This window comes from Gorilla gorilla, chromosome 4 (assembly GCF_029281585.2).
Source record: "Gorilla gorilla gorilla isolate KB3781 chromosome 4, NHGRI_mGorGor1-v2.1_pri, whole genome shotgun sequence".
Classification (NCBI taxonomy): domain Eukaryota; kingdom Metazoa; phylum Chordata; class Mammalia; order Primates; family Hominidae; genus Gorilla; species Gorilla gorilla.
In genome coordinates this window covers 150,550,004-150,575,954 of record NC_073228.2, presented here as the reverse complement: position 1 = coordinate 150,575,954, position 25,951 = coordinate 150,550,004, and the positions used below count along the sequence as shown (strand labels likewise).

At 41.0% G+C, this 25,951-nt stretch overlaps 1 protein-coding gene and 1 pseudogene across 11 annotated transcripts in view; both read left to right on the top strand.

Moving 5' to 3' along the window:
• The window catches only part of PPP2R2B (protein phosphatase 2 regulatory subunit Bbeta), a 482,712-nt gene that overhangs the window by 367,195 nt on the left and 89,566 nt on the right, over positions 1–25,951 (top strand). For all 11 annotated transcript variants that reach the window (XM_019028138.4, XM_055388728.2, XM_055388727.2 and 8 more), the window contains 3 exons: positions 9,927–10,024; positions 12,904–13,069; positions 19,819–19,931. In XM_019028138.4, the coding sequence (XP_018883683.2) occupies positions 9,927–10,024; positions 12,904–13,069; positions 19,819–19,931 (377 nt within the window). The remainder of the gene's footprint in view (positions 1–9,926; positions 10,025–12,903; positions 13,070–19,818; positions 19,932–25,951) is intronic.
• LOC129533859 (keratin, type II cytoskeletal 8-like) lies at positions 3,286–9,006 on the top strand (annotated as a pseudogene).

Genomic DNA, 25,951 nt, shown 5'->3' with positions numbered 1-25,951 from the left:
ACTTATAAAGGCAAAGTATGGGGAGCAATGAGGCTGCATAATAAAGGGAGCTGTGTTGGGCTTAAAAGAAGTCACACAGGGCTTCTTAAGGAAGTGATACCTGAGCCAGTCCCAAAATATGGGGAATTTTAGCTTCCACAAAGTGGATACCATGTCTTACTGACTTCAGAACATCTGGCAAAGCAAAATTTCTGACCAAACATGTGCCAGATGCCATAAAATGTGTGTTTGGGTAGCAGGTAGCACAGGGCCTGCCCAAGAACTCCCATTTCCCCACAGATGTGAGAACTTTCTCATTTTGGACCTGGAGTCCTGCTGACTTTGGGGTCAGCCATAGATGTCCCATGTCATGCGGATAATAGATCTGAATGATTGACAGAGTTTGTATTGCCTGAGCAGTTAATTACTCCTCTGCTTTTTGAAAAATTGGGTGACAGATGGTAAACACCTTGACAGCAGATTCCACTGTAAACCACACAGGCATGTAGGCAACTCTGGACTGCTATCAATTTCCCACTGGATTTTTCTGTACTCAGAGACTTATAATTTTTAAGACTCCTTTGCCCTTTAGGCAAGTTTTGTTCCAACTATGGGAAAATTTTATCTTCTAGGCTTCTATGTTGCAGGAACTTGTTTTGAATAAAAGGCAATCTTTATCAACCCACATGTCCTTGGGTTGATTCAAACCTGTTTAGTGTTGGAGATTTGGTCAGCCTGGGGAAGCTGTGTGCATTTTAAGGGGAACAGCATGGCATTCATTACTCACCTGCTTCCCACCATCTGGATTTTCACAGCTCAGCAAGCATGGTGGGCTTCCTGCATATTAGCAGGGAAAGCTTGGCTCCTAAAGAGGGTGTGGCTAGGTCCCTCTGAAGTCATAATTTTACAATGAACACCGTGAATAAATTGGGGTTGGCGTTCTATCCCAGTAAGCTGCTTTCATATTTGAATGGTTGAAAAATAAATACACCATCTCCACAGCAGGGGAAGGAGGAAAAACACAAATCATCTTAATACTAGGAATCAAGCAAGTGGGAAGGAAAATTGGTTGTGTGGTAGAGTAAAGTGGAAATGTGCATGTGAGAGTTTGTGCAAATATGTTGCAAGGCAAGGGAGTTTCCAATTCAACACGCATTAATAACCTGGCCCTGTGCAAAGTGCTATAAGGAAAACAAAGATGGAAAGACATGTATAGTAGCATGAATTTAGATGAATATAACAGAAAACTTACTAACAGTAGCTTAAACCACAGGGTTTAACAATTTCAGACATAGGCTGTCTTAAGGTAGGTTTTAGTTGTTCAACAGTGTCATCAAAGATATTGTCCCATTCTCCCATCTGTCATACTCAGCTTCTTAGCCTTTTAAAGTCCATAGGCTTATTACCTCATGGTCACATGATGGCTGTCACAGCCCCACATATTATGAACGCATTTAATTACAAACAAAGGCAGGAAGCAAGGAAGAGTCCGGTCAGAAGGCCTCCCCTCACTTACTTCCTTTTATTCAGGGAAGAAAACTCTTTCCCAGAATCTCTGTCCCCCTCCTGCTTCCCCAGTAGACTTTCCTGTATGCCTCATTGGCCAGATCTGGGTCACACAATTACCCCTAGCCACAAGGGAGGCTAAAAAGCAAGTATGTGGGTTTTCCAGCCTCTACAGTGGGACAGTAGGAGGCAGGCAAGGAAGAAAGACACTGAGTAGGAGTAGCCAACCAAGAGTATCTGCCATGACACAACACATGCCATTAATGGGCTTGATCTACAGGGTCAGACTGACATTTAAGCAGTGCCCATTTTTTAATACTGCACTTATGGTTAAGTAGGAAACAGCCATTGTGATAAGAGCTTGGGACTTGGAGCTATTGGACCCTTCTATCTGTATTCTTTCATCTAAGAGGTAAACCAGCACCAGGTTGAAGATAAAACCAGTATGCACAGAATTAATTAAATGAAAGGAAGAAGATTCAGTATCCAAATACCAGACACTGGTTGGATGACAGAGGAAACAATTCTGGATCAAACAGAATGTATTATACACAGTAGGTCAAGGATAGCAAGCATGTGGCATGTGTAATCAGAACTGTGTATTTACTGCTTCCGTCTTTAGTACCAAACTAAATGAGTGTGAGAAGCAGTGTCAAGTTAAGAAGGTAATGCTACTGAATCAGGAACTCAAACACAGTTCCATTTAAAGACAAGGGCATAGGTGAAAAGGTAGAATACTTCATGGATAACGTAGCTTGGGTGCAGGTTGGCAAAAGTGTATTGATGAATTATTTTTAGCTCCATACCACCCAAACAGAATCCCAAATAGTAATAACATCTAGACAGAAAGATTAAAAAAAATCTTTGACTCTGTGTACTAAGAAAATAATTATTGGTGCCAAATCAAGTTGAGTCATATCAATAGAGACACTGTATCTACACAGCATTTTGAACTCTTACAAGCCCTTATATCTATCAGTTCATTTTATTCCCATAATTTTACTTCTTTTGGAAGAATTGTCCACTAAAAAGAGCAGTATGAAGGAACTTTCTGGGGTCAATGGAATTGTTCTATATCATGATAGTGGTTATGGATACATATCTCTATGCATTTGTCAAAACCTGTAGAACCGGATGCCACAAAAAGTTAATTTTACACACACACACACACACACACACACACACACACACATACATACATAGATATATAGATATACAGATATACAGTGTTTTTTTTTTTTTTTTGAGACCAAGTCTGGCTCTGTCGCCCAAGTGTGAGTGCAGTGGCATGATCTCGACTCACTGCAACCTCCGCCTCCCAGGCTTAAGTGATCCTCCCACCTCAGCCTCCCAAGTAGCTGGGACCACAGACATACACCACCATGCCGAGCTAATTTTTTTTATTTTTGGTAGAAATGGTGTTTCACCATGCTGCCCAGCCTGGTCTCGAACTCCTGAGCTCAAGGGATTCACCTGCCTCAGCCTCCCAAAGTGCTGAGATTATAGGCGTGAGCCACTGTGCCCAGCCTATATATAAATTTTAAATTTTTAAAAAGTTTTAAAGCTGCTGAGATAAGTGCTAAAATCTTTCATTCAGTTTGAAAACAAATTAAAATTGTTTACAAGTTAAAAATTGTTCAAGTATTTATGGTTATGGCAAAATATAGAAAATACCGAAGATTTAGAAAAAGACCATAAGAAAATAAATTATGTACGTTCTACGCCAAAACAGTACAATTTTGGATTCTCTCTGATAAACTTTTGTCTATAGAGAGAGTGTGTGTGGGTATGTGTAGTCATTAACAATTACTTGTAGGAGAGTCAGATTGTAAAGGAAACTTAGTTTTATATTTTAAGTGCCACCTTGTCATTAACAGAAGTTTCTGCAAGTGTACATATTGCTTTACCTGTTAGAAAAGATATATTCTACCAAGAAGCAGCTTCTCCACTCCTTCTGGAATCTCCGCCTGGTTCAGCCCGCCTGCCTCCACTCCTGCCTCCACCATGTCCATCAGGGTGCAGAAGTCCTACAAGGTGTCCACCTCTGGCACCCGGGCCTTCTGCAGCTGCTCCTACACGAGTGGGCCTGCTGTCTGCATCAGCTCCTTGAGCTTCTCCTGAGTGGGCAGCAGCAGCTTCCGGGGTGGCCTATGGTGGGGCCAGTGGCATGGGAGGCATCACTGCCATCCCAGTCAACCAGAGCCTGCCGAGCCCCCTTAACCTGGAGGTAAACCCCAACATCCATGCTGTGTGCACCCAGGAGAAGGAGCAGATCAAGACCTTCAACAACAAGTTTGCCTCCTTCGTCGACAAGGTACGGTTCCTGGAGCAGCAGAACAAGATGCTGGAGACCAAGTGGAGCCTCCTGCAGCAGCAGAAGAGGGCTGGGAGCTACATGGACAACATATTCAAGAGCTACATCAACAGCCTTAGGCGGCTGCTGGAGACTCTGGGCCAGGAGAAGCTGAAGCTGGAGGTGGAGCTTGGCAACACGCAGGGGCTGGTGGAGGACTTCAAGAACAACTATGAGGATGAGATCAATAAGCATACAGAGATGGAGAATGAATTTGTCCTCATCAAGAAGGATGTGGATGAAGCTTACATTAACGAGGTAGAGCTGGAGTCTTGCCTGGAAGCGCTGACGAGATCAACTTCCTCAGGCAGCTGTATGAAGAGGAGATCCGGGAGCTGCAGTCCCAGATCTCGGACACGTCTGTGGTGCTGTCCATTGACAACAGCCGCTCCCTGGACACGGACAGCATCATCCCTCAGGTCAAGGTACAGTACGAGGAGATCGCCAACCGCAGTCGGGCTGAGGCCGACAGCATGTGTCAGATCAAGTATGAGGAGCTGCAGACGCTGGCTGGGATGACCTGCGTCTTACAAAGACTGAGATCTCTGAGATGAACCGGAACATCAGCTGGCTCCAGGCTGAGACTGAGGGCCTCAAAGGCGGGAGGATTTCCCTGGAGGCCGGCATCGCAGATGCCGAGCAGCGCAGGGAGCTGGTCATTAAGGATGCCAACGCTAAGCTGTCCGAGCTGGAGGCCGCCCTTCAGCAGGCCAAGTAGGACATGGCGCGGCAGCTGCGAGCCTACCAGAAGCTGATGAACATCAAGCTGGCCCTGGACATCGAGATCGCCACCTACAGGAAGCTGCTGGAAGATGGAGAACATGAGTATCCATACGAAGACCACCAGCGGCTATGCAGGTGGTGTGAGCTTGGCCTATGGGGGCCTTACAGGCTCTGGCCTCAGCTACGGCCTGGGCTCCAGCTCTCGCTCTGGCGCAGGTTCCAGCTCCTTCAGCCGCACCAGCTCCACCAGGGCCATGGTTGTGAAGAAGATCAAGACCCTAGATGGGAAGCTGGTGTCCTCTGATTTCCTGCCCAAGTGAACAGCTGCGGCAGCCCCTCCCAGCCTGCCCCTCCTGCGGCTGCCCCAAAGCCTAGGAGGGAGGCTGCTGTGCAAGGAAGCACAGGGAACAGGAGACTTACCTGAGGCTCAGCCCTAGCCCTCAGCCCACCCGCGGGGGAGTTCACTGCCTGGGGACCCCCGCCTCTTGCCCATGCCTCCAGCCACAAAACAATTCAATTGTTTTTTGTTTTGTTTTGTTTTGTTTTTCTGTCCAAAATAAAACCTCAGCTAGCTCTGCCAAAAAAAAAAAGAGAAAAGATATATTCTGAAATGAAAACACTTTGACAAAATTGCAATCATTTGACATAAACTGTTTTATTGACTGATTATTTTCTAAATTTTATGACATATTAACATCTTTCAACAAGGTCATCTTGGCATAATCCCAGTAGGAGTATTTGGGTTTGGCCATAACCAGACTTTTTTCCTATCCCCTCTCCAACCCCCTATTTGTGGAAAATATGCTCAAATGCACTATTTCAGTTACCAAAACTTACCAAAGTAAACCTTATCAGAGAAAATGGATGCTGACTTTGGACCGTGATCCAGGACCCAAGAAGGAGACCACAGTTTTATATGGATGGGAGGAACAACTGTAATTCGCATCAGGACGCCTAAGAATCCCGTTTGTTTAATGATCCACAAAGTAGTCATTGCCAGTCTAGCTAGAAGCCTCTGTGCTGGGATGACAAATGATACCCATCCTACCTCCCCCACCACCCACCCAGATTCATTACCCATTAATCATGGCACCCCAGCCTAGAAGTGACCCCACAAAACCTTCTCAACACAAACCTGGTAACTATGATCATTTCACCATTATCATTCACTATGAAATATATTTTCTGTTCTTATCTTAGCTGAAGGCGAAAACTACCAAAACCCAATCCAGTCATCAGAAATAAAGCCAGGTATTGAGTAGGCAGAACTAGTCAGCTGATGCAAGTAGGGTAAATGACTTTATGATATTATCTACCAAATGTTTCTTAGATGAAAGATAAAACATTTAATGGGCTCTGAAAACTAAATTGCATTACCCTTGCATTTCCATCTCTATGATTGATGTTGAGAGGTCAGTGCTAGTGACCTGGTCAGTAAGATATTCCATCTGTAGACTTTGAGTTTAGATCCTAAGTCTAAACTGAGTCTCCATTTTATCAAAACAGTCACCCTGCTATGTGAGTTGTATATCACCTAATAATCCAGGTGCCTGCCTCAACTCAATTCTCTGGCATTGCATAGACTCCAGCCTAGCATGATACTGCAAGAGAATAGGGATGAACTAGGAGATTCCTCTGTTTCCGTAAGCCTCACAATCATTAGCCTCACATGCATATCATTGTTAAGTCAATATCCATTATTCAGGTAAATAATACTTTATGTATGAAATTACCAGTCTAGAACTTTTGTAGGATGCTGAGATTGATTTAAAAAAATAATAATAAACTCAGCCTTAATAGTGCCTATTGAGCTAGAAATGGGGTTACCAGGCCACCATCTTGTGGAAATTAAATCAGCACAAATAGATTTGGAGCAAGACAAACTTCACACTACCCAGGGTTTCCTTTAAAAATCATTTTAACTACATTTGACCTTTCTAGCTGTTTCTGGCTTTTGTTTTTAGTCAATGTGTACTTTATCCACATCTATATACAACAGGAAAAATGCTCAAGTTTGTAGTTTCTTGATCAACAGCATGATTAGGCTGAGCATTTAATGAAATGTGGAATTGTCATATAAACTTACAATTTAAAGGTGAAAGCCATGTTGAACTTGATGAATTGATTTCTGTGGATCATGATTTCAAATGACGTTATTATCTCTAAACTTGCTACCTTATTACTACATCCTCTTACCATATCACAAAATTATTTTGTCTTGAGCAGTGTATTTTCCAGTTTAAACTGCCTTACCAAAGAGCGTGCTGCAAACACAAGAGTATTTGTGTCAGAAGTTTCAGTATCTTGAAATTGTAATGTATAGTGATTCATGAGTTTTGCATCAATTATTAAACAGTCATAGATGAAGATATGCAGAGATGGATGGGGCAGTAAAGTATTCCAGTTACACCTACTGGCTTAGCAATGATAAATGAGTCAGGAAACATGAAAGTCCAAAACAAGTATTAACTTGAGCTGCCACGGCTTATTCTCTGAAGGGAAGTAGACAATAGCATGATATAAACAGGTTCATGTACAGAGAAGCTGGCTAGTAGAATTAAAATAAAGGTAAGGACTCTGCAAGAGGACTAAGGAATTTCAAAATCCTGCCATGCAAAGCACCCTTTCTCTTACAAGGTTCTTGAGGGAGACATAGCATTGCAAAATAATAACACTTGGAAAACAAAGGAAATATTTGTATTACCTGGGACCATGCCTAATACTCCATAATGCAGAATTCTAATAATACTGGCTTAAATCATGTGACTTTGACTTCCACTTGAATCCCTCCTTGTTTTGACTTGCATGGGTCTTAAAGTGAGAGTAAAGACATTTTCAGAGTCTAGGAAGAAGGAAAATGTATGTGTCATCCCCTGGGAAAGCAAGTGTTGCCCTTGGAGTAATATCTTCTTGGCAACTGAGCCAAGAGCTCACATTGGGAAAAGCTACTTAACTCTCTTCTGATACCCAACTTCACCAAAAGGAAAGGCCCATCTTTAGTTCTCATTGTAAGGCCCCTGCAGCCCACCCAGAACTCTAGTGTTCTGCATTAATCACTGTCCAGTGAAAGGGCATAGACTGCATGTAAGCAGAACTTTAGAACGTAGCTCTGAGACAAGAGCCAGGCATTGTAAACGTCAGGCCTGGCTCCCACCACCCTCTCATTATTTCCTGCTACTCTTTCTTTCTGAGAATGTTTGTATTTGAGCAGTTCAAGAGCCTTGAACTGGACCAGCCTTTGTACCTGACCAAAGACAAAAAGTGAAAAGCAATAGACATGCCCGCTTTAGGCTGTACCCAAATTTGGAAGCCCCATGAATAACCCTTTGCTAACCACTCATTGAAAAGCCAGAAGCAGTGGTTAATGTTAGAAGCGTAACTTAGCACTGGTACTTTCAAGCAGGGCAATCTGAAGCAACTGCAAATGTTAAGTAGATGCCTTCTCTCGTCTAAACATGGGAGTAGTTTGCTAAGATGGGCAAACTATAACAAAGGAAAGTGGTCAAATAACTCACTTGAGGTGTCTGGCTTTCTCACTGGCTGGACTTTCTTCTCAGTTCATGGGCATTGGTTACATAAATGGATCTTCTAAACTTACATCTAGAACTTAGTAACCATATTGCTTATTTTGTGTTTCCTTAAGGTAGTATTCACTGGAGTCTTCTCGAGAAAATGAACTAGATTTCTAGTTAAGAGCATCAGTATTGGAATGAGATAGCCTATTCCAAATGAAGACTCTGTACACTAGAAGTCATAAACTGATAACCCACAAACCACATTCAGCCCACAGATATGATTAACTTTTTCATTCTCATGGCATTGGAAAAAATACTTGCCAATGTATAAACTTTAAGAGATTTTTGCATAAAAGTCCTGATTTCCAGCTTCCTATATATATTTAAACAATGAGAACATCAGGCAATACATGGCAATACAGGCAATCATGGCCCCAATCAGCTTAAGCTGAATAGCCTCCTGCCCCTTTAAAGGAGACATACATAGTCCTTCTAGTTCACCTATGTTACTTTGTGGCCCTGCAGGCCTTTGTATTTGCTATCTATGAGGTCAATTATCTAAGAAGTCAAAACAAGAAATCAAGAATTGTTCTTTTAAATGTGTCTAGCTTGAAAGTGACCAAGGTTTATGCCTTATTTTTGTTAACTTCTGCACAATGAATGACCATAAGGAGCGTTTTCATACATGGAAAAGAACAGTTATATGTGAAGTGGAGAATTTTACACTACTTACCTGAATAAATCAGGCATACAAAGAAAATCCTGAAATAATGATATAAAAGTAAGATTTGAGATCAGAATTACTCAGGGGTAATTGCCTTAGTTTTGCACCTCACTGTTTCCCCTTTGCTTTCCTTACCTAGACATTGTCTTCAGAATGTTCCTGTCAAAGGCCATAGTCATAATTCCCCTGCCTCTTTTTTTTTTTTTTTTTTTAACTCATTTGCACTCTTGGTAGCAATTGTTGGAGCCCTGCAGGGGAATAATTGTGGGGGAATTAACCTCTGACATTTTTCTAAAAATAGCCCTAATAAATCCAATCATAGGTAATTTACCTGTCCATGTTCCTCCGGGGGTAACCAGCATAGAAGAAAGACTTGGCAGGCTGGCATTCCTTCAGCAATTATCTGTGATCTGAGTTCCTGGTGCCTGTGCATTTTCTCTGATTAGAAATACAGAGTACAAATTGCCCTCACTTCTCTGCCCTTATGACCTTGTTTTCTCAGCACCCTTCTCCTGGGGTTGAAATAAGGCACGCTCTTCCAGAAGGATGTGTTGGGCTCACAAAAAAAGAAGGGGCACGGGCCAAGCTGGAGCATTCGTCAGTTCCTTCCTTGAATTATCGACTGGCAGAGTTTTCCCAATGATTTCTTTGTGCTCTGTTCCTCCATTTTCCGTGTCTGAGCTTCAAGCATCCTAACCCTGCTTCATCGCAGCCCCCAGCCCTGATTTGAATAGCCACAACTGAAGCCTGTGTGGGGAAGATTCTTGGTGTAAAGGCCGTGGATGCACGAAGGGTCTGTGGTTGGTAGAAATCATCAAAGAAAATAGCCATTTCCTTCAGCCATCATGAAGTTATTTTTCTCTTCCTTAAAAGGGTATAAATGTGTTTTTCCCTTTTATTCTCTCCAGATGTTCCAGGAGACCACTGTGCAGTGTGAGCATCTAGGAAATTTACTTCCCAAGTGCCACTTCTGGTGGCATTTAAAACCCGGAACATAACATCCTTGTAAATTCCACTGCAGAGACAAAGCCCTAAGCCCTTAAATGCACAGAAAAATATATCTATTATCTATCCTTTCAAAGTAAGTGTGCAGTTACTTAAATTGCCTTTGTCTTCTTCTTTGCAGCTGACATTATCTCTACGGTAGAATTCAACCACACGGGAGAATTACTAGCGACAGGGGACAAGGGGGGTCGGGTTGTAATATTTCAACGAGAACAGGAGGTAAGTGGTGGTGAATGCAAAATGCCCATTTTCTTCACTTTTTAAAGGAGGCCTCCTACTGTTCCTTAATCCTTATGTGTCGCCCTTAACCTTGCTGCTTTGCTCGAAAACTAAAAACTGCCAAAAAGTCATTAACATCAACTGTTATACATTCAGACTCATAAAAGCCCTGTAAAAGAGAGCCTTTTCTGGGCATGGTCTTATCTTTCTATGCCTGGATGTTACACCTGCAAAACAACTTCACTTCTCGCCTGACCTGCAAAATTCCATGGGTGCTTGTTGAGCGTAACTCCTCCTTTTTCAGTGGGATCTGTCATAGAGCCATTGAAATTCAGTCTCCCTTGATTTCAGGTGCTGCCAGAATATGCAGGAGGAAAAAAAACATAGTTTATTTGCCAACACATGTGAAGAGGACAACTTGGGACAGCAGAGAAGAAAATGATAGCTTGCCTCACCAAAGGGGGTAAAAGGCCACAAACTAGCGTCTGAGTAAAGCTTATGACACACATCACAGTATCACTGTAGGTGACACAGAGGGCCCTGGAGCTGAGTGCTACATATAGGACCATTTCTGAGCAGGAGTTCTAACTTCCAGTGACTCTCATAAACCCATTTCTTTCTGAGACATGGGTTTCACTAGGAATTGTTTCTCTTTTTCATATAAATTGAGTTTTTGGTGTCTGCTTCTGTTTGTCAAAATGGAATTATGGCCCAATTTGATTTCCTTGGCCTCCCCTGGCATGGTCTTCGAGCTTCCAGCAGGCCAGTCTGTGTTCTAGTAGCTCTCCCATCTGCCACTGCCTGCCTTTGAGATTCACCGGGCACTCGGGAAGCATGAGGGAGGCCCAGTGTGAGAGGAAGGTTTCGCAAGAGACTTCCCTAGCAATTTAAAGCCTGCTTTGTGCCTCAAAGCCATTTGCGGTACACCTCCCCTCAAAAAAGGAAAGCCTCATTTAGAGGTGATATATTTGGTAATTGCACATTATTTGCAATTAATTTCTATAAGGGCATCGTAATCCCTCAGGGTTCCATATAAATTCAAGTGTTCAGCATTAAATCAGGCATCCAGCCTATTCCATTGGCCCTGGAAACACGAAAATGTGGTTGGCAAGTAGAAACTAATAGCTCTTCATGACCTGGAATTTTTCCTGCTTTTCCAGAGCTGCCTAGTGCTAATTGGTCTGGCACATACTACACACACTTGACAGTCTGATTTGGATGGTAGCAAATCAACACTCTTATAAATGTATTGTTAAGGTGGACTGGCTCTCTCTGCAAATGAGCAGGATAGTACCAAGTATGTCAGCATTTAAAGTCTTTTGAACACTCATTTTCAAACCTCCTTTTCCAGCTTTTTCTTAAAAAAAAAAAAAAAAAAAAAAAAACAACAACCAATTAGGTTCGCAGTGATGATAAAGAGGAACCGGAGGAGCTATTTAGCATAAATTACCCAAGGCAGCATGTTGCCAGTAATATTCTGCTCTACATTTTCCGTTAGCTATTTATAGGTTTCACCTATTTTAATTTAGTGAAATATTTGGGAAGCCTGATTCATTCATAGAATGATGGGGGACACATTTTCTAAAGCAGGGTAGTTTTGTTCAATAAAAAATAAATGTCAATGAGGATAAAGAACCTGCAGTTAAGCATTAAGCTTTGTGGCCAGTCTTGGGATTAAAATGAGCACTAAATCCCAGAAACAAACCCATGTGACATCATCTAGGGCAGACCTGCTTTTGACTTCAGTGGGTGAGCTCCAGGAGTGAATTCTCAGGAAGCACACACCCAGAGAGTCTGCACAAATACATTACACACCCAGGGTTCAGCACTCTCACTGGTCAGTAAGTTGAGATTTGGGTTTGGATATTTTATATCCACCTAGAAATATACATTTGGAAATTAACCCTTTTATTAAGAGTCAAGCTTTTATAACAAATGTTTAATAAGACTCATATTTGAATTTTTGAGTTTTTCAAAGCCTGCTTCTTGAAGCTCTTGGTAATAAGGACCTAAAATATCTGAAATAAAACTTCCCTTTCCACTTTCCTCCTCTTCTCCTTCTTTCTTTCACATCCTGTTTTTTTTCTCCTCTCTTCCTTTCTTCTTTTTCTTCCCGTTTCTGCAGACCCTTGCCCTTGTGTTTAATTCTCTCATCATGTATGTAGTCCCTGCTGTTTGCTCATTGCATAATCAGCGCTAGAGGAAAGCCAAGAGGTAAAGTCTCATCATTCCTTAATGATGCAGGTAGCATCCCTGAGCTCCTATCTGCTTTGTCACTCATGTTGGAAAAAAAAAAAAAGGAGCAGGGGCATATCTGATGCCCAAATCTGCTCCTTATGAGCTGTGAGACCTAGGGGAAGTCATTTAATATCTGAGCCTCTTGTCCATTTCCTTGCCCCACCTACCTCAGAGATTTCATGAGAATCAGGTGAGATCTTAAAAGGCCAATGAAAGTCATAGATGCTACAACTTTGTACTCTCTTTAAGGGGTCGATGTAAGTATTTACGAATGCCACTGTGGGATGACTCACTCCAAAGGGTGACTGCAGCATCTGTTAGGATGCAAAAAGAAAATATTAGAACTTCTATTTATATTGATTTTAAAATTTTGTTCTATTTTAATATATTTCTATGTATGTATTATGTATACTATATGATAGTACAGAAGTTCATGTGTATAATTATATATATATATATATATATATATATATTTTTTTTTTTTTTTCAGAGGTGCTAGTGACTTTCATGGCCCTGCCCTCATCCTCATGGCCCTGCCCTCATCCCACCCCCAATGACTGCTGGAAAAAAAAGGGAGTTGGCGAGTTTTACAGTTGGCTACTGTGATTTAATCTTTTGTGTATTTTTTTCCTTTCCTACAGAGTAAAAATCAGGTTCATCGTAGGGGTGAATACAATGTTTACAGCACATTCCAGAGCCATGAACCCGAGTTCGATTACCTGAAGAGTTTAGAAATAGAAGAAAAAATCAATAAAATAAGATGGCTCCCCCAGCAGAATGCAGCTTACTTTCTTCTGTCTACTAATGGTAGGTGGAATTCCTGTTTGGTATTTTCAGAGATACAGTCGGCCAAAGTATATACTTCAATCTCTCTTAACCTCAATTTCCTTTGAACTGTGTGGGCTGTTGAAAAACTTAGAAATAACATTTGCAAGATGCTTAGCAGAGTGCCTGGCACACACAGATTCGGCCCTCAATAAATAGTAACTACTGTTTTTTAAAATATTAAATTTATGACCCAATTATGTGAGACCCATTATCTGCAATTTTCAACTACTGCAGATTATTTGCAGGTGTTTTTGGAATGTGACTTCCTGTCTTAAGATTCACTGAATGTTATTCTGGGAATACATTTCAGGAAACTCAACATGCTGTCTCTGTGAGGTTGGCATATTGAATAGAAGTTATTAATCCCTGAATATATTTTAGGGTCTGTAAAGCAGATGGCTGTGTGTCTCTCTGACAAAAATTAACTTCTAAGATAGGAGCACAAGGCAAGAAGAAATAGGGACTTTATCAAAAAACTGATCAAGAAAGGGTTTCTTTCCCTATCTCCCACCATACTTAACACCATTTGTTGGATGAGGAGGAGTTGACATAAATAGGTCAGAGACAGAGGATGTTGGGTATTGAATAGAGAGACAAATTACATAATGACTGAGTAAGTCTTTATACAGTGGAATTACCTAACCTCCAGGTTCTTAAATCCTTGCTAAAAGAAGCCATCTAAGCTCAAAACAACTTGGCATAAAGTCACATGTTAAAGGGTGCTAATTGAATAGCATAACAATTAAGAGGATTCGTATTTAAAAATTAAACACCCTCTCCCAAGAAAATGAGTTGGAGAATGATTCATTTTATCTCATATGTGAGTCTATGAGGAATGTACATTTTAATTTAAATCGAGAAGCAAGAAGCAAGGGATTTAAAAAGAAAGGGAAATGTTCATATTTCAAGTGAAAAAATACAATGTCAATAATGTGATCAAACATACATGAATATTTTTAAAGACTGGAAGGAAATACAACATAAGGTTCATCATGATTAATTTTTGTGCAGTATGGGTAACTTGTCAATTTGTTCCTTTTGTCATTTTAATTTGTAAAGTTTTACAATGAGTCTCATATTAATCTTATGGAAAAAAGCGGAAAGTTATTTAATGCATTTGAACCCCAAATCTCTCAGATATAAAGCCAGCATAGAAGTCTAAAAAATGACAATTCGGACGCAGCTGGTTTAGGATTATCCAAGCATATCTCATCTTCTCATGACCAGATCTCTACTCATCTGTTTTTCCAGACTCCAAGTAGTTTGATTCTTTCTCATAACTATATTTATTGTTCTGTTTATGTTTTGCAATCCTGATTTCTTGGAAGCCAAACCACATAAATTTGTTTCAATTTCTTTCCTTTTAATTTTGCTATTTAAGTTTCACTAATAGGCTTTGCAGATTCAACACTACTACTTGGAATAAAAGAGACTTCTGATGATTTTGACTTAATTACTTCAGGCAGAGGAAAAATGTCTGATTGTCTTCTGTAGCTAACTCACTTTATATTCTCAAATTTAGCCTATTGATTATTGCATTTCAAACTCGAAGACTTGGCCAGGCGCCGTGGCTCACGCCTGTAATCCCAGCACTTTGGGAGGCCGAGGCGGGTAGATCATGAGGTCAGGAGATCGAGACCATCCTGGCTAACACGGTGAAACCCCGTCCCTACTAAAAATACAAAAAAATTAGCTGGGTGTGGTGGCGGGCACCTGTAGTCCCGGCTACTTGGGAGACTGAGGCCGGACAATGGCGTGAATCCAGGAGGCGGGGCTTGGAGTAAGCCGAGATCACTCCACCGCACTCTACCCTGGGCGACAGAGCAAGACTCCATCTCAAAAAAAAAAAAAAAAAAAAAAAAAAACCTCAAGGACTTATTAACTACTTTGTTGGCGGGGGGATGGGAAAAAATCAGTGAAATGCAATGAAGATTAATTATATAGCATAATATTCTGTTAATTGAGTTTTTAAATAGTTTTTTGATTAACAAGGATATTATCTTCCCATTTGGGATACTGTTTCATATGCCAACAGCATCTCAAAATGATTCTTCTAAGAAAAATTCCCATGTTCTTATGTAATTTTCTTTTTTATACTAATATTGAGGTTGAGAATCCCCCTTAGGCCAAATAGGTTAACATGCAAAAGTTAATGGAAGACAATTGGAATTACTGTACAAAAGAGAAAATGAAGATAGATGATAAGATTGTGTTTAAAAGCTGCCACAAGCGATGATAAACTACTCAGAGAACCAGCAAGAAGAAAGAAAAAGTCATTACTCATTAACAGCCACATGTTCCTTAGACTTTTTTATTCACAAAGCTTCAAGATACTGAGTCAAGAAAAAAAGTGTGATAATAAAGTCAAGAATGACTCCAGGCAACCCAACCATGGGGAATTGGATTGAATTCACCATCAATTATCTTTAAGAAAATATATTGCTTATCTTATTATAGTTAGGAACAATTTTTACTTTCTGCTAGAATATATTTTCAAACTTACAATTTCAATAAAAAATAAAACCAACATTCAATTGTGAATCTAGACTCTCAAATTATTTATGACATAAAAATACATTGTTTTACCTCATTTTCTGCTTCCACTTCAATACCTATAATGAGAAGTGGGGTATACTGAATTTGTTTTTCTCACTATGAAATTAGTACATGTTCATGGAAAAAAAAATACAGAAAAACAAAAATAATAAAAGTGTTCCCATCCAGAGAGAACCACTGTTAAGTCTTTTAAAGTAAAAAGCAAAAAGATACAAATAAATTTGTTTGTTTCTTAACGGAAATATGATATATTCTGCAAACTCTTTTGTAACTAGGTTTTTATTAATATAACACTTAATAATAGGAATATCTTCCCAATTGTTAAATATTCTAAAATATCATAATGACCACATAGTATTTCCTTGTATGATTCTTCTGTAGTTTACTAGTAAGCCTCCTACTATTAGTCCTTTAGCTGTTAACAAATTCTCACTATTATAAATCATATATACAATATGTTATAGTATACAAATATATTCTATCCCTATAAATATATTTGCAGGGATAGACGTTGGTATAGATAAATATGATTAGGCAAATGCATACTATAAACTAAGTATGCCATATTATGTTTACTAAAAACAGTTACATAGTTGTATACATAAATATAAAAGAAATCACAAAATTTGTATAATAGGTATCTCTATCTAGTGGAATTAAGAGAGTTTTTTTACCTTTATGATTATTTTAATAAACATTCCATGTACCGCTTGTATAATAAAAAGAAGGAAATAAAATGAGAAAATACAAAATCTATATATGCAATATTACAGATTTGTATTCTCCCCCCAAAGTACATAGAAAAAGTACTATAAGGATTTATGCAAAATGTTGACGATGATCGTTCCTGACTGGAGAGGTTGTAGGTGATTTTTATTCTTCATGTTATACCCATGATTTCTCTGTTTCTCTGTATAGCAATGTATCATTCATGATAAGAAAAATATACGATGTTAACTTTGCAAATGGGATGGGATACATTCCAAAGCCACGCAACAAAAAAAATTTGGTATTAAAATTTTGGGGATGTTCTAAGCCACAGCTGATCAAGAGCTAATCACGTGACTGTATAAATATGGCCCATGTTCATTTTCTCACCCTAAAAAGCAGTTCGGTATGCAGCAGGATCTCCTTTCGCTCCAGCACAAGCCAGGGTGACGGCACAATTCAGAGCGCACAAATCATACACTTAGCAGCCTTGCCAGTGTGTCAGACATGAGCAGCCCAAGTGATGCCCAGATACAAGAAAATGGGGCACTTATTTGCTGCTGAAAGCCCACTTCACAATGTGGTGCATTAAGACCTCCAAGAACAAGGCATTTGTTTCTGGCAGCTTCAAGGCGAATGGTACTGTGATCCACATCTCCTGCTCAGAAGATCTGTCCGCCCAAAGGCACGAGAAGTGGGAGGTGTTGGCAAAAAGTCAGGTGAGGAGAAGTGGAGGAATGAAGCAAGGGGCAAAAGAGGAAGGAATTCCCAGAGGGACGGCTTTTCTCCCCTGACAGTGTTACGGAGAAGAAATAGGATGTGCTGACATCATCGAGGGTTGGAGCTAAAGCTGTCAGAGCAACATGTTATTATGGCAGAATAGTTGCCCAATTTGCTAATTCTAATAAAAGCTGTCATTTGCGGACCATTATTAGAAGCCTAATACTGTGTTAAACACTCTCCATGCTGTGACTTATTTAATCCTCATCAGAGCCCCATGAGGAAGATACTGTTTCCCCAGTTTACAAATAAAGAAACTGAGGCACCATCTTTCTTTGTAAGATTGAACTATGTGGGATATACTCATACTAAATTATTTTTTGCTTATCTGAAATTCAAACTTAACTGGGTGGTTCTATATTTTTTTACTTGCTAAATCTGGCAATCGTATTTGTTGCTTAAGAAATACTAGTTATGGTCGGGTGTGGTGGCTCATGCCTTTAATCCCAGCACTTTGGGAGGCAAAGGTGGGCAGACTGCTTGAGCCTGGGAGTTTGAGATCAGCCTGGGCAACATGAAAAAATCATGTCTCTATAAAAAATAGAAAAATTCGCTGGGCATGGTGGTATGCGACTATGGTCCTAGCTACTCTGGAGGCTGAGATGAGAGAATCACCTGAGCCCAGGAAGTCAAGGCTGCAGTGAGCCATGATCTCGCCAATGCACTCCAGCCTAGGTGACAGAGTGAGACTCTATCTCAATTTAAAAAAAGAAGAAGAGAGGAAGGGAAGAAAGGAGAGAGGAAGGGAAGGAAGAAGGGAAGGAAGGAAAGAAAGAAGGAAGGAAAAAAGGGAGGGAGGGAAGGAAGGAAGGAGGGAAGGGAGGAAGGGTTATGTACCTACTGAGTGGGAATCCCCGTCCTTGGCCATGTGACTGGCGTCAGAGTGGGGATTGGGCCCGAGGTTGTCTGATTCCAAACCCTACCTTGTGCAAGACAGAGGAAGATACAAAGAAGGCAACCAAGTTCTGCCTTCAAAAAGATATGTTAAAACAAGTATAAAAAATGTACACTGGATCTGATAAGGAAAGCCCACCAAGGCATGTGGCCAGCAGACATGATTTGTTTGCCTGATCTTGTCTCCTTAAATAATTGAATTAGGCCGGGTGTGGTGGCTCACACCTGTAATCCCAGCACTTTGGGAGACCGAGGCAGGTGGATCACGAGGTCAGGAGATCAAGACCATCCTGGCTAACACGGTGAAACCCCGTCTCTACTAGAAATACAAAAAAATTAGCCGGGCGTGGTGGTGGGTGCCTGTAGTCCCACCTACTCGGGAGGCTGAGGTAGGAGAATGTCATGAACCCGGGAGGCAGAGCTTGCAGTGAGCTGAGATTGTGCCACTGCACTCCAGCCTGGGTGAAAATGCGAGACTCTGTCTCAAAAAAAAAAAAAAAAAATTGAATTAAAAGCCTGCATGTAGGGCACGCCATTCCAGCTCCACAGATCCTTTAGCCCTTTTTACTCATTTCCTTGGCCTGCATGACACGTGTAGGGATGGGAGTTCTCATGGGAGTTCTGTAGGGAGAGGAGTTCTCTGTTTTAATGCTATGGAGAATGCCAGGTGTCATCAAGTTGTATAAAGTGCTGGGGCAGTACAAAGGTGAGAAAGGTAGTTTCCAGCTGGAGACTCCATAGAGGCAGCAAAAGGAAAGGAACATTTCAGTGTATCTCCTTACCATTTTATTTCCCTGAATATTGTTAGAAATATGCACTATGCAGGTAGATGAGATTTGTTCATTTGCCCCACTAATGTTTATTGAGCAGCTATTGTGTGCCAGGCACTGTTCTGGGTGCTGGTGGTACAGTGATAAACAAGATAGATAGAATCCCTGCCTTCAACAATTTTACACTCTAGTGAAAGAGACAGATAGTTATTTGATAAATAATCAACCAATTGTCAGGTAGTAAAAGGTATCATGAAGAAAAATAAAGCAGGAGAGAGGAGATAGAGAATGGTTCTGAGGACAGCATTTTTAGGTAGGTTTTACATAGGCCTCTCTAAAGTTGGGATGCAAGCGCAAGAGGAAAGTAAAGGAGCAAATTATATGAAAAAGAGGGTAAAGGACTTTCCAGACAGAAGACACAGCAAGTGCAAAGGCCCCGAGGCTTAGTGAGCTTAATGTGTACCTGGAGCTGTAGGGAAGACACGTGTCTGGAGCACAGTGAGTGAGCAGGGAGAGGGTGGACAGGGAGGTCAGAAAGGTGGAGAAAGTGGAGAGGGCAGGTCATGAAGGGCCTTTTAGGACATGGTAAGGACAATGTGTTAGTGAGGTGAGATGCTAAAATAGAGATAATAGCACCTGCTTCCAGAGTTATGACTGTCAAACCAATTTTTCATGTAAAATTCTTAGTTACATTGTAAGCTCTGTGTATATTGCACTCTTATTATTCAATGCTGAATAAATGCTTTTATTGAATGAGCTAAATTAAGGTATAAGCTATAGATTTAAGAGCCCATTATCAGGGAAATCCATTTGTCCCAGCATAATGTATGTTTTTGTTTTGAAATATGAGCTCTGCCTTCAAATGACATGGGATTTATGCACGGCAACCGTTTATGTGAGCTAGCTTCTGTAGCAATTCTATCCATCCTTACCTCTTCCTCTCCCCACTGCCCCCAGGAAAACTCCCCTATGAGCTTGCTTTTCACTATAATTCTGACTTAATCTGGTTGCCCACTACAGATAAAACTGTGAAGCTGTGGAAAGTCAGCGAGCGTGATAAGAGGCCAGAAGGCTACAATCTGAAAGATGAGGAGGGCCGGCTCCGGGATCCTGCCACCATCACAACCTTGCGGGTGAGTGCAAACAGCTGCCCTGGCCACCACAGTCAGGGGCAGGTCTCCTAAGGTTGGCCATGTGCTGGTTGTTACTGTAGGTTGCAACTATAATGGGCCGGTGAGGGAACGTAGGAGAGACTCAGCCTACCCCAGTCTCTCTCTGGTGGCAGATGGAGAAGCAGGAAATGTGCCAAGCCTTCTAATGACTACAAATCCATGCTTTTCCTTTTGTCCCAGAAGACTTGCCCACATGGCCACTGCCAGACGTTACTATAATCTTAGCCTCTGTTGTTCACGTTATCTAAAATGTCTTGAGCACCTTCTGTACTCAAGGTACAGGGATGAGAATCCAGATGGCGAGTTGCAGTCTTGTGATTCGGAACACAAACTTAATAATCTAACAGACATGGCTTCAAATTCTGCCACTTACCCAAATTTCCGAATAGTCATTTAACCTTTTTGAGCTTTCAACATGCAAGTTAATTTTAGTTTCTCCATCTGCAAAACAGTGAACACAGTACCTACTGCTCATGGACTTATGAGGAAGAAGTGCAAGGATGAAAAACCCTTCCTCTATGGCTGGTCCTCAATATATGATCTCTACTCAGTCTGAGTGGCTTCCTTCCTGTTCCTCAGAAATACATGGCCTGATAAAGAGGATTTGTAAGACTAATATACAAATGATTATGGCACTAAATATAGTAAGATAAATGCATTGAGAAAGTGTTGGAGAGTTGCAATTTGATAAAAGGAGGAAAAAATTAGCTGTGGTTTTTGGAGACCAGAAAAGTTCTCATAGGAAAGTGGCATTAAAAACGGATTTCTCAAAGCGAACTTTTAAGGGAAGGGTCTCTAGATGTAAGGTAAAGTGGTTTAGGACTGGATGATGAGCTCAGTTATGAACATGTTCAATGTGAGCAATAAAGCAGGCACATGTTGGGATAGCCCTAGCCCCAACAGCCTTGTAAAACTGTGTAAAATACGTGATTTCAGACACCAGCAGCTCTGCTAAAGACCAAAAGTAAGAAGGGAGACAGTGAAGTAGATGTGAGGAAAAGAGGTTCTTGCCCTATGTTTGAAAGCCAAAATGAGATGGTCATTGTATGCTTGATTAGCTCACTTGTTTATTTGTTTAATAATTCATTTATTGATACATCTGCTTATTCAGCAGTTACTTTTTGAATATAGACTCTGTGCTGACCACCGTGCTAGACTATTAGGTGTTTACCCTGTCCTAATGGGCACATGGTCTTCAGTTGAGCTGCTTCTGAGCTCACAAGCATTGGCGACTCTGTTTCCTCTGATCAGCCTATGCTTTCAGCTCTGGAGAACCTCCATGTAAGTCCACCTTATCAGTCTGGGTGGACTTGGCATAAATCCAGCCTCGATGCTCTGAATGTGCAGGGGTTTTGGAGGCTGGAAAGTAGCGTAGTGAAGAGTATTATTGTTGAGTCAGTCCAGCCTGGGTTAGAATTCTGGCTCCATTACTTTCCACTAGTGACCTTGGGCATATGACAGTCATGTATCACTTAATGATGGGAGTATATTCTGAGAAATGCATCATTGGGTGACTTCATTGTTGTGAAAACATCATAGAGTATACTTATGCAAACCTAGATGGTATAGCCTACTATATACCTAGACTACGTTGCCTGTTGCTCCTCGGCTACAAACCTGTACGCATGTTCCTGTGTTGAATAGTAAGCAATTATAACACAATGGTATTTGTGTATATAAACATATCTAAGCATAGAAAAGACACAGTACAAATACAGTATTATAATCTTATGGAACCAGTGTTATTGACCAAAACATCATGTGGCATGTGGCTATATTTGAATACCTTGTGCCTCCAATGTCTCATCTATATAACGGGGATGATGATAGTCACTGCTTCCTGGAATTGTTGTGAGGATTCAATAAGTTATTTTGTGTAAGAAACAGCTTAGCCTGTGTAGTGCTGGCTCACAAAAAGCACTCAATGATGTTAGTTCCTTTCTGTTGTTTTAGTATTAATAACATCATCGTCATCATGGCTATTACTACCGCCTACTGATAGTGGGCCTATATATATGAGACAATTCAGTTATTTTTCTTTTTATACTTTTTATACTGTTGTATTTATTCTACAAACTACTCACTGAGATTTACTAAGTGGCAAACACCGTACTGGCAATATAATGGGAATAAGACTGTCTTTTGCCCCTCGAGACATGGCAATCTTATGGAGAAAACAACTGGATTAAGTGCCACGTAGAGTTTATACCGTGAACTTCTGCCCAGACTTTACCTTGCCCTTGTTTGCTATGTGGATGGAATTTCTCAGATGACATCTGTAGACCCCACTGTGGAATCCTACTGTCCATGGCATCTTATGGGATTTCATATATCTGTGCTTAACCCCTGGGAGAATTCCATCCCTATGATAAAGAGCAAAGAAGGTCTATTCAGTTTCCACGAGAGCAGAGATCCTCCCCATGCCAAGCCAGTGATGCCAATGAAGTGGACTTCAGATGAAACAGAGAAGGAGGCCCTGAGGTGTGGCTGGGAGTTGGAAAATTCCAACTCTGGTTCTTGCTTTCTTACTAACCAGCTGTGTAACCTAACAACCTAACTGATGAATTATACTTCTTCCCTCCAAGCTTAGTTTCTAAGCTGCCAAGCAGAGGACTGGGAAATGTAAATTCCTGAGACCCACTCCAGAGAGGAGGCCCAGAGGAATCTGCATTTTCAACACTTGACCCTGGTGGCTGAGACAAGGGGGTCTGCGGTCACTGCACTCTATCGTCCCTAAGGCCCATTCGAGCTATCATTTTTTTTTTCCGAGCTATCATTTTTATGAACCTGTTATTTTTCGGAGAGACATGTTATATTTGCTATATAACCTCTGTTATATTTCGGAGGGACATGTTATATTTGCTATATAATTATAAATACCAGTATCTGTATTTACCTCCTCTCCTTTCGTAGACTCTCAAATATCCTGCATTTCAGTGTAAACATCCACACCACAGCACTCTTTAAACACTGAAAAGTCCAGCTTCCTTTTCTTTTTGATCCCAGTGGTAGAAGAAAAAAAAAGCAGGCAACCCTGAAGACTAGATTCAGAACAATGACTCCAAACAGAGAATGAGCTGACGTGATATTAATCAGACTATAATTTACTAACACGCTCTCCTCTTGAAATGTGCATTGCCAGCAATTGTGTCTTTTTTTCCCTTCCCTGTACTATGATTACCTCTTGCTCACTTTCATAGTTTCCAGTTCTATGTAGGTATTGAGAGTGAGAACATTTAATAATACCCAACAGCTAATTAATCCTTACTGTGTAATGAACCTGTTCTGTTTCAGCGCTGAGAGACTCAGCTTTTCAAAGCAAGAATGTGACTATATCTTTCATAGAAGATAGCCTTTCAAAATCAATCTCGTTACCAAAAGAGCCCATGAGAAGCATGTCTATGAAAACTATATCCCCTGCTCAATATCACAACTTAACATAAAGCAATAATCATGGTAATAATTTAATAATAATGCCTTACAGTTGTACCATTTATATTACAAGCGTTTTCTCACCTAGTCCCTTGATTCATCTTCAGAATAGCCAATGAGGAGGGCAGGACAGGTATTTAGCAGGTGAAAATGCGGGTATCTAGCACTTATTGATCATTTGCCATATACCATGCACCACGCTGCACTCTCTATCTGCACTAGCTACCTCAAAGGGTGTTAAAATGCCCATTTAACAGATGAGGCTCCAAGCAGTTAAGCAGAATACCCAAGATCATGCAGGGCTGAGAATCAAGCTTTGATCTACTTTGCTCTGGGACCTGAGCCCTTCAATCCGATGCAGCCTCAGAGAGGGAAAATGATTTACCCAGTATCCCTCAACTGGTTATTCCAGGCCTGGGACTAAAAATCAAGAGTTAGGCTCTTAAACTTCGACATATACATCTGGGCATTTGAAATATTTGTCTTAATAATTAGTGCCATTATTATTCTAGGTGAGGGGATTAATCGATCGATCGCTCTCTCTCTCTCCCTCTCCCTCTCTTCCTCTCCCTCTCTCTCCCTCCCCCCACCACTCCCCGCTACCACTGTCCCTGCCACACACACACACACATACACACACTTACACATTGACTTTCCAGATCTCTGACCTCAGCAATGGAGAAACAAAGGCCTTGAGGTCCCTATGCAGTTTTACTTCAGAAGACCCTCCATGCCCTTCTTCCCCAACCTCCCGCTGCCCAGGAGTAACAGACCCTTAGAGCTCTTTCTAGGTAATGGGAACTCATCATTAAAGTGACTTAATCAGCCTGAAATGGAAGTTGGGTGGTGAGAAATCACACTTAGCATACTTCTCCCTGCAGGGTAAGCCTGGAGGTATTCTTTTTCTCATTATTATCAGCTGCCAGTGCCCTGGGAACCTAGGCCAGGTTGAAATCGGCATTTTTACCTGTTATAAATATGAGCTCCCAAGCTGTGACTTGTCATAACCTTCCCAAAATGAAGGTGATGTGATGAATACAATTTTTCTAATGGATTTTATTCAAACATGCCTTACAACAAATAAAAATAATTATAGCAACCATCTATTGAGTGCTTACTATGTGCCAGATGCTAGATTTTATATCCTTAATATCACATAGTCCTCATAATATCTCTCTCAGGTAGGTTCTATTTTTCTCTCCAGATCATCTGAAGCCATAGCCTCCTCTTCATTTCAGTCTCTGCTCAAGTGCTACCTATCAGGCCCTCCTAGGGTATCCTATGGAAAAGAGCACACCCACATTTCCCATTCATTCTCTCTGCCCTTTTTTGCTTAGCTCTTGTCACTGTCTAGCATTTTCTTCGCTGTCTGCCTCCTCTTCACCCCCAGTAAACTGTAAGCTCCATGAAGGCAGGGACTCTGTTTTGTTCTCTCCTGCAACTCCAGCACTTGGAACAATCCACGGCACATGGTAGACATTCAGTAAATATCTGTCAAGTGAACAGATTACACAGAAATGGAAACCGTGTTTTAGAGTAGCCAAGAAGTTTGCCCAAAATCTCATGGCTAGAAAACGGAAGAGCTGGAATTCAAACCTAGTCCGCATGACTCCAAATCTGATGTTTTTCATTCTTATTCTCTACAGCTCTGCTTTTTAGGAAAATATTCCTGACCATGGGGCAGGAATGTTTTATTATTGATTGATGTCTCTCAGAATGTTTTATCAAAGCTCTCTTAACATACGAGCTTGATTTTGGTGGGGTGGAAGGCGGGGGGTGAGGGCTGCAGAGGCTTTTCTGCCACAGGGTGGGTACACAAGGGATGCACTGAGTTTTAAAGGAAAGATCAAATGACATCATATTTTACACAATGGCTGTTTCTGTCCTCCTGTCAGCGCAAGACACTCACAGTCTCATGAATCTCCAGAACTAAACTTTTTCCACTTAAAATGACCCTGATGTTAGCAAATCCCATTGGTGGCAATTTGGACACAACCATAGGCACCGTCTAAGACACTGGCCAACTGGCATTCAGTTTTACCAGCTCTGACTCCTGAATGAGGACTTCCTGAGGACCATTGCTAAAAGGTCATGAGATTAGGCAAGTTGACTGAAAAGACTAGCTAGTTTTCCCAAAAGAGAGATCCTCTGAGTCAAACAGTTTACTTGATTTGTTTCCTAGAGAACTGATTAAACAGACTATTGGTTTAGGTTTACTAATAGTAGCAGCTGTGCATATTCAGCCTTTCTTAGTGACAGGCTTGGGGCGCAGTTGTTTGATGTCCTTTCTTTATCATCATTCTGTGACTTAGGCATCCTGCCCATTTTAGAGGTGTATAAACAGAGGCTCAGAAAGGTGAGTACTGACTTAAGGCCTTGCAAATAGTAAACAGCAAAGCCAAGAATGGAGTCCAGAGCTCCAGAGTCTGTCTGACTCCAGAGCTCCTGTTCCTTACTATTATTAGCACTATTTATGGCATGGCACTTGATTTAAACAACAGTGAGGATGACAACATCTGATGTACAGGACTTTTCCATGTATTTTGTAT